Source organism: Neopsephotus bourkii, unplaced genomic scaffold (genome assembly GCF_033783945.1).
Source record: "Neopsephotus bourkii isolate Nb327-2 ecotype Australia unplaced genomic scaffold, CSIRO-AGI_Nbou_v1 NB_318, whole genome shotgun sequence".
In the NCBI taxonomy this organism is placed as follows: Eukaryota; Metazoa; Chordata; class Aves; order Psittaciformes; family Psittacidae; genus Neopsephotus; species Neopsephotus bourkii.
In genome coordinates, this window is record NW_026900826.1 from 7,617,244 (window position 1) to 7,629,453 (window position 12,210).

General features: G+C 44.3%; 1 protein-coding gene across 5 annotated transcripts in view; it reads right to left on the bottom strand.

Moving 5' to 3' along the window:
• RORA (RAR related orphan receptor A) overlaps positions 1–12,210 on the bottom strand; it is a 344,549-nt gene that overhangs the window by 10,758 nt on the left and 321,581 nt on the right. For all 5 annotated transcript variants that reach the window (XM_061347587.1, XM_061347590.1, XM_061347589.1 and 2 more), the window contains 2 exons: positions 9,576–9,661; positions 1,545–1,686 (listed from right to left, as the gene is read on the bottom strand). In XM_061347587.1, coding sequence (XP_061203571.1) covers positions 1,545–1,686; positions 9,576–9,661 — 228 coding nt within the window. The remainder of the gene's footprint in view (positions 1–1,544; positions 1,687–9,575; positions 9,662–12,210) is intronic.

Consider the following 12,210-nt stretch of genomic DNA (forward strand, 5'->3'; position numbering starts at 1 on the left):
CGTGGAAGGATGCAGTATAAAAGGCAAATCAGCTGAACGGGCAGACCTAAGAACCACTTCTGCAGTTACAGGTAACGTAGCTGCAGGATCTACTCATTAAAAGACCACCCTAACGTGATACTTAAACGGACCATTAGAAGTCACTGGTTTAGAGTAACCTATTAACTTCCCACTTCTATACCAGAAGGATTTTCTCTTATGCACCCGCCGAAGTTGACAGATGCATCTCCTCAGCATTCACACCCTACCTAGAAAAGCAGAGGCAAGACAGAATATGCAGGCTTGAGATGAACTGTCCAACTCCTGCTAGCTGAACACTCCTCCTACAACATGAACCTAGAGTTAAGTCTATAAACACGTGGGGCCTCTCTCAGAGAGTATCAAAAGCAAGCTTTATTGATACTAGGACCAAAGCACATAGGAGGGACCATAGAACCTGCTTTCAGTGCAGCTTAGAGTGACAAGCAAAAATGTTTACCCAGCGAATTACTGTTAGAACTATACATATATGTGTGTGTATGTATCTCTCCACAAAACTGTTACTATTTTGAGAAGTACTCACAGAAAGTGTAAGCCAGAAGCAACTGGTTTGCCACATCCAGGGAATTCCTAAGAACACAGTATGTGATTCCTAGGGCCTGTATCAGCTGTAGAAACCTCTTCTAGGAAGGTGACAGCCACCTTATGCTTTTCTACTGGGAAGCCAACCTGTCGCAGGGATCAGCTGTTACACGATCAACTGCTTCATGTTCTTAGTTTCATGCCCAATAAAAAACTTCAGACAATGTAATTCAAGAAGTTACTCTCCTTGATCAGGCCTCTTGTACATAGAGTAACGCATGTATGTTGGTAGAACATGCAGCGTTGCTGTCACTAGCGGGGGAAAACACTGAGTCAGATCTTCAAATTGGGGAGGAGATGGCAGCTTTGGTACATCTCTGGGGGAGGCACGCAAGTATCAGCCGCAAATCCAGTTCTAGCCGAGTTCCGTAAGCGTCCATTTTACAGAGGTGGGTTTTCCCCGTTACACCGGCACTAATTTTGAGCTTATTCTCAGCAGCGGAACTCATTTTCTTCAGAACTTTTGAAAAAACACGGTGCTATTTTCAATTTGTGTTTTTCCCTATAATTCATTACACACACATTGAAACTTCTGTCTTGTGAAGCAGTTCTGACCTGTGCTGATACAGCAACCAGAGCGTTACCTGCTGCTGTGGTGTGGGACTTAGCTTGGAGTGGACACAGAGAGAAAGTGTTAGCATCAGACTAAAACCTGCATCTTCCAGAAGTGACCAGAGGCAAAGCTCTGAACTGAAAACTATACTGGATGAGCAGGAAAGAGAGTAAACCCCAGAGCTTCATATGTGCCCTGATTCATAGCTGTTTAATGTGAGCATGTAACAACGAACAAACCCCTCTTGATGATCTCAACTATGAACCCTATGCACAATGAACCTTAAATCCTAGGCTGTTTTGGCAGAACACACTAAAATGCTAAATGCTGTTTGGTTTTTGCAGTTCAGGTGCATGTCAGCAGAGCTCACCATCCCGAGACATCCCCACAGCAAGGCATTTCTGTAGCCGACAGTGCTGGCAGCGGTTTCGACTGGTCCGGTCGATCAGACAGTTCTTCTGCCGGGGACAGGAGTAGGTGGCATTGCTCTGCTGACTCCTCCTGAAAAAGCCCTGTAACAATCGCAAAACACGAGTCAAGAAGCTGCCAAGTGATGGAGCAAAGAAAGACTTGGAAAGGCCGCACACGAGCAGACAGAGAAGTTCAAGCGCACTACAGTCAGCTGAGGAAGGTATGGAGGGTTTGGTTGGTTTTTTCCCCTTTCTTCTAGGAGCAAACAAACCCTGCTAACCAGTAGGAAACAGTTCCTTTAGAAGTGTTGTGACACACAGAGGAATTACACCTTTTTTCATCAGTTTTACCGACCCCCCATTACATGTGATACACTGATCCTTTCCAAATAAGATAAAACTAACCAGAGACCCAGATTTCCTGTCTTCCCTGGGTCTGCCAGATCTCCAATACAGGGAGGATTCAGGAGTCCTGTTCTTTGGAGATGTCAGTGGCAGGCCTCGATGTCCAGCCTCCCCCAAGGATGTCTGTGTTTAGCACAGTGTGTGATGCCAAGCGGGGCCTTAGACAAAGACAAAGCTTTAAAGATGTTTTCTCCTAATCAGTTTGATGCTGGTGGGTTTGAGGTTTTGTTCAGCTCAGTCCAGGGTTGAGATCTGCCAGGAGGGAAGAAGCTGAAACACGTCTTATGTGTTACCTCTTCTCTAAGTCAGGTGCAATGGGCAGACCCCCTTCCCAGCAAAGTGAGTGCTGCAAGGTTGGCAGTAGTCACAACTTGGGTCTCTCCATCAGGACTGTGCGTGCTGGTAAGCAGGATGCCAGCTGTTTGCTTTGAAGTGCATGGCATGTTTTAGCCACAGACTGCCCAAACAGCAGCTGGTGTGTGCGTAATACCTGCTTCACAAGGATGCTGCAGAAATGGAGTCATTCCAGCCCAGTGTTTTAGTTTTATGTTGCCACATAATGGATTCATTAACAGCACTGCACAGAAAACACCTCCTCAGAAATGCCAGGCACCTTGTAATTACAGCTGGACTTTTCCCAGTTCTTCCTTCATTCAAAGGCCCTATCCTGGAGCCCCTCAGCAGACGTACGTTCTGTCCAAAGAACACGTGAACTAAAACAACAGGAAGAGACTCCAGCAAACTTCCCTCAGGTAGAACCATGGCCATGCACAGAGCTAAAGACCCCTGCTCCATTGTATGAAGAGGAACCAGTCTTCATCCATTATGCGCCTTTTAGTAAAGCTTTAATGGGGAAACATGGAATATATAAAAAATGAGGAAACTGAAGATGCCTGTTTTTTATCCTGTTTTCCTGCGCATCATTTCTCACCCATCTATTCTGGTCTCTTGTTTCTAAAGGATTGAACTTTCAACTGTTCTTTAATGTCTGCCAATAGTGAGACTGAAAGTATTGCACTTACTGAGCTCTGATGGAGTGAAAACCCGAAACACCATGGAAATTTCTACCATTCCAGCACCATGACTGATCCCCCTGGAGGAACCGACTCTTATGTAGCAGACAGCTGAATTTCCAGCTCTGGCAGCACCCTCAGTGGAGCCTGTCACTCCAGTGCAAGTACACACGAAGTGCAGTGGGATTTGTCAGCAGAACAGTGGTGGGTACCGACCTGACCCGTGATGTCCTGACCAAGGTTCTGCATCTCCACACTGTCAGCCCCTGATAATTTGAGTTCCCCAAACACTGAAGGACGTGCTCACATATGAACTGCATAAAACCTGCCACCACTGAGGTCCTGAAAGTCAACTTAATCAACGTGTAAAATGAACCTGGCTCAATCACCTCAAAGATTTATACATTTTCCTTTAGCTGAGACATACACTGAGCCTGCACTGCCAGTCTGGCATATCTCCCTTCATTAAGAATGGTCTTGTCAAGCTGAGGATTATTTTTAGTAGTATAATGGGGAAAATACCAGACTTTTTGCTTTTCCACGTTTTCCCTAGAGACACAGCTGCTCGATACATTTTAGTGTACAATATATCTGCTAAGTTACAGCTTGAAGCTAAATTTTCAATACAGCAGGACTGCCTGAAACTGGGGTCTTTAAAAGCACTTGCACTTTACAAGCAGGAGATGTAGTACAGTGCTTTTAAAACCAAACCCTACACTGTTATCTGGGCATGCTGAAAACATCAGCAGAAGCTAAAGCAAAAATCCCCCCTTGCCTCAAACTCCAGAAACAAAACTGAGCTTGTCCAGAGCTCAGGCATACCCATATCTGATTCGGGACTGAACTGCCAATGGAGTTCTCGAAGTTCTTCTATATTATTGTCATCTGCCTGTGAATTTTCTAAGCTTGGGCTCTCCTATCATTGTAAGACGTGGGGAAGCCCCTATTACAAGAGCCTTCTGTAAGTAAATAGAGTTTCTTCCTCAGTTAGGTTTTCCCCCTTCATTAGGAGAAGGAGAGACGCCACATTCTGTTCTTCTATTCCCTGGCTTTTGCCAGAGGCACAGAGCTAGCTATAATTTTTCCATCAGGAAGGAGGAGGTGGATGCATGCCTGGTACACGTGTCTACATCCAAGCATTATGCAAACCAGCCCAGGCCACATGCTTTCCATGGCATGCATGTTGAAAACCATTACTTTACATGCAGGCAGTTGCCTAATGGGCCACGGGCAGAGCAGACCCCTCTGGATCCAGCACAGGAACAGAACTGCTGCTGCACTCCAGAAGCCACCATGGGACACGGCTGTGAGCAATGGCTCTGGCAGTGAGCACGGAGCCCTGCCTCCTCCTGATGGCAGCACAAAGATCCAGCTGATTCTGATGAGGCTTCATTGAGCTTTGCATGTCTCCCTTTTTATGTAGATGTATTAGCCCGGTGCCAGAAGAAGAGCAGAGCAGATTACAAGCCATAGCTTCAGCTCTGCGTTTCAGCCTCCTATTTATACACAACACAATATACGGGTTTTCAGATGCTGCCAAGAAATCAAGTTTGGGAAAAAAGGGCACAAGAACTTTTCATCTGCAAGTCAGTTCAAATAACAACTTGTTAAAAACAAACTTTGAAATGTAAATAGCAGCTTCTGCAGTCTTTGAGTAGCTGCAGTAACCTCAGTGTCAGTACTGCAGAGGTCTGTGTGCTCCGCAGCAGGGAAAAGCCCGCTGTGGTTCCCAAAGTCCCAACCGGCAAAGCCCCGGCTCCCTCTCCACTGCGGCACGGGCTGAAATGCTGATCTCATGTTTGGTCTTTTTGACAAATTTTCCTTTAATGAATTGATTCCTACAGTTCATTACCATACCCACTTCCACTTCTGTACACACATATGTCTTAATTAGCTGCTCATTGGCTGGTTAATTACAAGAAAACAGCTGACAGCTGCCTCGCTGCATCCTAATGGCAGACGTTTTGGAATGACTGTATGCAAGCCTATGACAACAAAGGCTTTTTCATAATCCCATGATTTATGGCTAGTACTTAAAGACTTCCACGTATCATTAAGTTTTGCAATATTCTGAGCAATTAACAATTAGTTGGGGGGATCATTCTTTTACTGTTTTCTAAAGCAAACCATCAAGAAACACCAGAAAAACACACTGTCCTATGAAAGGCAGATCAACTTTTTAACCCTTTTAAAACAATGAGCACATAGTTCAGTTGTAAAGGGAGGAGAGTGTTGCGACAACACTGTTTTAAAACTTTGGTAATGAAGTATTTGACAACAAAGTTATAGAGCCACTGTTCCATTTTACAGATGTATTAAAGACAGGAGTGAGGGTGCTCATCAGGTTACACAGGGCTCCTGATCGCCCATGCTGTAACAGGGCTCATCTCTAATGTGTTTTGCTTGGAATTGGCTAGGAAAACAATTAAAAATAGAAGAACTTTCAAAGCCTGAATTCAGGTGCATGCTTGCAACACTGCAGTAATGGCAGGCTGGCCAGCAAGGAAAGTGAACAAAGGAAACGAATGACCAGAAGTAATGCAAGGTGGGAAGTGACAATACAGCAGGTACTGTTCTGAAGTAACACACACAGACATTCCTGGTGGTTAAAATGAACAAGACCATCTTTGATCTTAAAAGAGGTAACAGGGAAAAGCTGGTACTTATAAACCTTTGCCCAGCAGTGCCCTGCAGGGATGGCTTTGAGACCAAGTGTTGCAAGCAAGCAAAGAGGGGGGCACACTAAGGCTCCTGTAGGTCAGCTGGGCATGAACTGACAGCACTGGCAGCACAAGTAACTGCACCTTCACACTAAATGCCATAGTTCATTAACAAAATCCTGATTTCAAGCTACATGCTTTGCTATGTCCTTCTGAAGCATTCAGGTGTTCTCTGACAATGCTCAACTGGATTCAGCTTTCAGCTCTGAGAACAATGGCTGTGTACAGAGCAGTCTCCTTTCTTAGCACCGCCCCTAGTAGAGAGCAAAAGACAGTTACTGGGTTCCCACAACTAATGGTTGAAGAAATGCTCCATACAGATATGAGTCTTTTTAGTAATGCTACTGCAACAGTACTATTTCTAAATCTACAGAGGAGAATAAACTTCTGAGTTGTGACACAGTCTTTGTGTCATTCTTCACCTGTATTTCTGAGTGATTAATCTCATCTTGCCTTATATGCTGCATAAAGGACATCAACAATGGTTGGAGAGAAAAAAATCTGCTCTTTTAAAATTTAGTCTATATAAGTAAGTCACTGGAGCCCTCCCAGATAGAGTATAAAACAGAGCCTGGCTAAAACCTGTTTTTCACTGGATGGAGGGAAGCGGAGGGGGTGTTCCATTTTATTTCTTAAAGGCAGATTGAAATTCAGCTCTATAGTTGGATGGGTTGGGAGTATTCAGTGATGCTTGTGCAAAGCACAGCCAGTAACTTCATAAAACCAGGCAGTAACATCAGAGTGGGGTAGGAAATGAAAACTTCCCACAAAACAGTAACTGGCTTCATTACAGATCTTCAATTCTAGCTACATGAAACAATTTAACAATGAAAATGGATCAGAAGACTTTCAACCATATGTAATGCAGGAGTCACAAGCCTGTAGAAGAACAACAGGATCAGCAATTTAACAAGAACCTGTGATTTCATACACGATACAGATTAGGATTGCAAAGTAGGTCTCTGCAACTAAAACAACACTTTAGGTTTTAAATAAATTACCTTTCCTGTGGTCACTGGTAGTTATACAGTAACACCTAAGTTAATGCTACTATTAAGTAACATTAAAGTTCACAGCAAACCAGAGTGAAAATATTAAGTGCTGAAAACACCACACTTTGTGCTGCTGGTGCTGCCTTGTACATCACTCTTGACAAGCCTGGCTTGAGAGGGCAGCAGCACATATGTTCACTTCTGAGGGCTAAAGCCCCGACCGTGGCATCTGACACACACAGATGGGTTTGTAGCACTGGTGCAAGAACCTCACTGACTTCTCTGGGATGGTCTGCTGGTGCAAAACATCAGCTCTAAGAATCGGAGCACTGGGAACTAGGTCTTCACAGCAAAGTGCTTTTTACAAAGGGAGATTTAGTGTAACATGAAGAGCAATGTAAGCATGCTCAAACCTGCAGAGATCATAGCCACAGAAAGCTGGGAAAAACCCCATACCAATACACACCTGGCTCCCTTGGCAGAAGCCAAGCTATGCCAACTTTTTCACCAGCCAAAATATTTCTGTTGGGTGAGACTTTGTTGACATTACTGTGGAAAAGCGTAGCACAAACAAAATCCATCAGCTACAGTAGAGCATTCTAAATGCTGTCTCGGTCATGATCACTTAAACTCCTCCTGTGACTCGTGCCCACTAGCACTGCCCTAGCTGTGTCACCACTTGCAGGTCATCTGGGCTCTGGCATTAAAGAGTGAGCTTCAGAGTAATTTCCCTCCTGAAAGGGAAATACCTTGGTTAACTAAGTTGATATTCACTGGCTTTCAAATCCTGCCTGAAAGTTTATGGCTAGAAGATGTCACTCTTCTACCCCAAGAGAAGGAGAAAATGCCCAGCTCCATTCACAGGGCTGCTGTCTGTCTTACCCATGCACACTCCGCTTCCAAGGTTCAAGTGGCTCCAGTGTGCTCAGCATTCCTTTCCACCTGCCTCTCCTCCCACTTCTCTCCACCAGCTGCCTGTCCCTGGGGAATTCTCAGCATCAGACTGAGGGCTGCACAGAGCTCCCAGAGAATTCAGCTTATACAGAATGCCAATAATGAAAATAATCTGTTTTGAAACATGAGGAGCTGCACACACATTTCTTGCTATCAGGCTCACTTCTGATGTTCTGACTGCTGGACGTACACAAAGGACTCTTCTCCTAATAACTCGCATTTGCATTTATTCCTAGGAAAGCACAGTCCCTGATGGAGGGATACTCGATGGACATGTCTGTCTCTTACCTTCAGTGCTACCTACTAACAGAACTGCATGGTGTGCTCCACTTCCTCCTATATTTTGGAGGGGCTTTTCTCACACATGCAGGACTTGGGAAAAGGCAAGGCAAAGGAACTGCATGAAGATGAAGCAACAAACAGTTCAGCTGGCAACTTTCCTTTCCTTTGGCAGCCCATTCCTGTTCTGCAACAAGCCATGTTGAGAAAGGCCTGTTCCTTGCCTAGGCGAGCAGCAGCGCTGCGCTGACCTCAGTCTGTTGACAGGGATGGTTTGTCATCGATCTCAAGGCTCAGGTAAACCAGGATTCACCAGCCCCAGCCCGCTTAAGGATTAAAGAGGTCTCAGACGTTGAACATAACTCGATACTCTTTGACAAGATAGTCATACAGCAGAATTCTCACTGCCAATGTCTGCCACTTCACAGCTGAAATCTGATAAAAGCTGCTTGACCACATAAAGCTGTCAAAAGTAACCACTTCATTATCAACCCATTTTAGTGCATTTCTGACATTTCCCACAGTAACAGCAGTTACAAAGAGCAGAAGGTGCTGCCCTGTTATCATTCTAACATGCTTAGATTTTTAGTTTCTTCTCTTCTTTCTTACCAACACTTCCATGAGACTGAGACAATGTGTGAGTGGAAATACAAAAATCTTCCTTGGAAAAACACAAAAGAAATCTCTATAATGTGAAAGCAAGAAAGCTACTGTTTGAAGACGGGTAGTAGTATCAAGGAAACCAGGAGAGCAGACTGAAAACTGTCACAAATTCTTCACCCCTTTAATGTAGATTAGCAGTAGGAAAAACTATCAGCATGGAATTGGAACATGTGTGCACATGAGGAAAGCAGAAGCCAGAGCACAGCTGTGCACACTGTGGCACTCCAAGCTAGCACCATAATTGTTCACCAGTGATAGAAAGGAGTGATTAGCTTCACAGTGCTCTGGCCTAGAGTTAGTGTTGTCCGAATCAATTCTTGCTTGTGAGAAACAAACTAAACAACCCATAAATGCTTTTAAGGTAACCCTTGCTCACTGGAGTTACTGAAGGTACAAATGAGGAAAAAAATGAAAGCCTAAGCTTTACACAGCAATGGTTGCACTGAAAGGAACAGGCACCAAACAATTCTGTGCAACATCCCCCATACCAACCAGAATGGATGTACAACTGGAGCAGAGGACAGAAGAAAACTGAGAAGTCAGAGAGCTCTCATGTATGGCAGCACAGCTTCTCAGCCATTCACTAAGCAGAAAACAGAGAGGGAGATTTGAAAGCCCCAAACTCTCAAATGAATCCACAGAACAGATTCTTTGTGGCGTGCCTGAAGTGGATGGCCTTTCTGTACCTCTTCTGCTTACCCACAGAGAAAGTTCACAGCACACACACTACAACTGCAAGGTCTTTGAGGCTTGTCCCAAAACCTGCGGTGGGGTTTGCGTGTGTCACACAATGCCATATTTCAAACACAAATAAACCCAGTCCTTCAGAATCCCCAACTGATTCCATGTTCTTTGAGCTGGAATCCACTGACCCAACTGCAGTGCAATGCTGGGAAAGGGGAAGGAAAACAATCACTTTCAAAAGGCTAAATGCTGCTTTAAGACTTCGTATTTTAGAAGCTTACCTTGCAGCCTTCACATGTAATGACACCATAATGGATTCCTGATGATTTGTCTCCACAGATCTTGCATGGAATAATTTCAATTTGAGCTGCAACAGAAGCACGCAACCAGTTAATTACATTTTCTTTTAAACACCTTATAAAAGCATTCCCTGATCAGCATTTGTACAGTGAAAACTAATAACCTGCTAAACATTATACTGCATTAACTATTCATTGCTGAACTGCAAGGGTCCCCTAGAGCTTTGAGCTAAATTATGGCTGCTCGTTATATAATGGCTTTTGGGTTATTAAAATGGGTCATTTGAGAAGGTGTTTAAGAACCCACAGGAAGGCTGGAATCAGCATTTCAAAGCCAAAAAGAACAGGAGAGTTCAGAGTTTGGCCGAAGCGCTGACAAACACCAGAAAGGTTTCTTCCAATCTCATTAATGTGAGGTTGTAAAAGGTAGTTTTAGTTTGCCCTGCCTGCCAGTGAGCACACCTTCACCAGAGGGGTGCCCATCACGCCATCCACTGCTCACCAGTGGCCAGGCCTAGAGAGAAGGGACAAGGCAAAGAGAAAGCGTGCTTTACTTGAGAAATCCAGAAGTCACCTATCTGTCCTGGGAGTGAATTGCCAGCATGTGTTTCTGTGTTAGCCACCACTGAACAGGTAAGGAAGGGAAGTACACCAGTGTTCTGGCCAGCTTAGGAAACCAAGGGAGTCGGTGCAGGCTGGACACTGGCAAAGAGATATGGGATATGAACCCCCCAGTTTTTAAATGGAACTTCGGACATATAAAACACACCTACTGAATTCAGTTCACTGTGTGGCAAACTCTAAATCACAGCACCCTCCCATCTGCATACATGGATTTAAGAAGGTGCTTAGGAGGCTCAGGAATTCCTCTTCAACTTCTGGATCATAGAGCTGCAGTCACTTTGCTAGAAAGTCTTTCTGGATAGGACCAGGCTGAGGCAGTGCTTTGCAGTATCAAGGACCAGCAGTCTACATTGTACATGCCCTTGCACGTGCTCACACAAACAGACTGTACCCATCAGGTCAATAACCAAAAAATTCCAAGAAAATCCAGTCTTTGCCACAAGAGCATCAGGATCAGGCTATGTCAGATTTCCTGAACCAGGTTATTCTGAACCGGAGCACAAACACAGCTCTTGCTGTGGCTCTACCAACCATCAGAAGCGCTATTAACCTTCTGTGAGGAGCTGAATTCCATTCACAAGACACAAGATTGTTTCGGACAGCTTTTATTGCTCCAGTTTATGGTGGTGACAACACATATAATGACATTTCATTCTGTCTTACGATGCATTAGCTTAACTTGGGCTGTACTCTGAACACTGTATTCAAACAGCCATGTCCACTATTACAGGACACCATGTGCATCTGCTTCCACCATCAGGATCTTGGCAATCTTGACCTTTAATTCCCCACCCTCCCTCCAGCAACAAGAGGATGGGCTGAAATCAAAAGGTGTCTAGGACGCTTAAAAGACGGAAATACACCTTCCTTGGAGTCTTCCAAAAGCTGTTTTAATTTCACTTTGCTTCCAGTTAACCCATTAAACACAACGGAGCAGGAAGTGAACTAATACAAGGAGAAAATAAAGTGTATGCTCTTTTATTAACGTGTTATATTAATTATCACTAGAGCATCAGGTGTTTATAACCAAAACATCGAGAAGAACCCCATTTCACATCAGCAAGCTGGACAACAGGCAAATTCACAACAACTCAAAATCTGTGCAACGGTCAGTTTAGATCCAGACTGCAATCCTTGGGCAAATTCTGGGACAGACCTGCTGATTCCTGGTTGTGCCTTTTCAAAGTGAGATTATTTTTCTGCTCTGCTACAGTGAAGCTGCAGCTTTCTCCAGCTCCTTTGACAGAGTGGTCATGAGTATCTCATCAGCTACATGGCAGTGTTATATTTTAAGTCACTTTTATATACATAATTAGTGTCTTATTTCGAATAGGTATGATACAATTGGGCCTTGTTTATCTACATCTCCAGCACATGAGTTAAATCACCCATGAAGCCTGTCCATGCAATCCCTATTTCATAAGCAACAGGACATTTGCAGAGTGTTTCTGAAGGAATGTAATATGCCTTCAAAGTGATGGCCTAAAGCTAGGTTACTAATAGTCTTAAAGGTGCCATAATTAGTCCCAAATGCATTTTCCAGGATGCATCACTGCTGGAAGAGAATTTCCACAGGTTCAGAGGCTCCAGATGTGCAGCGTTTGCCAACCACTGCGTGTGTGAGGAGTGGCACCCAATCAGGTATCGCTTCAGCATTCCAAATCTCCCCCAGTTCAGAGGAGTACTTCCAAACTTCCAAGAGTACCTCCATCTGTAAGGTACTCACTTTCAATTAAGCATGCAGCATTTAAAACCTCAGCTTATCATCTCGCTCTGGGATACAGGACAATGGGATGAAACTGGGAAGCACAAATTGCTGGGGACTGCCACAACCAATTACAAATGAACACACGAGAAGGGATCAGATCAATTTACTGCTCCACGTGATGCACTCTCTGCCCATCACTCATTGCAGTGGAACCCCTGTCGCAAGTTCGTACACTTCCCACAGAGCATGCAAGGACTTCGATACTTTAAACTTACTAAATGCAAA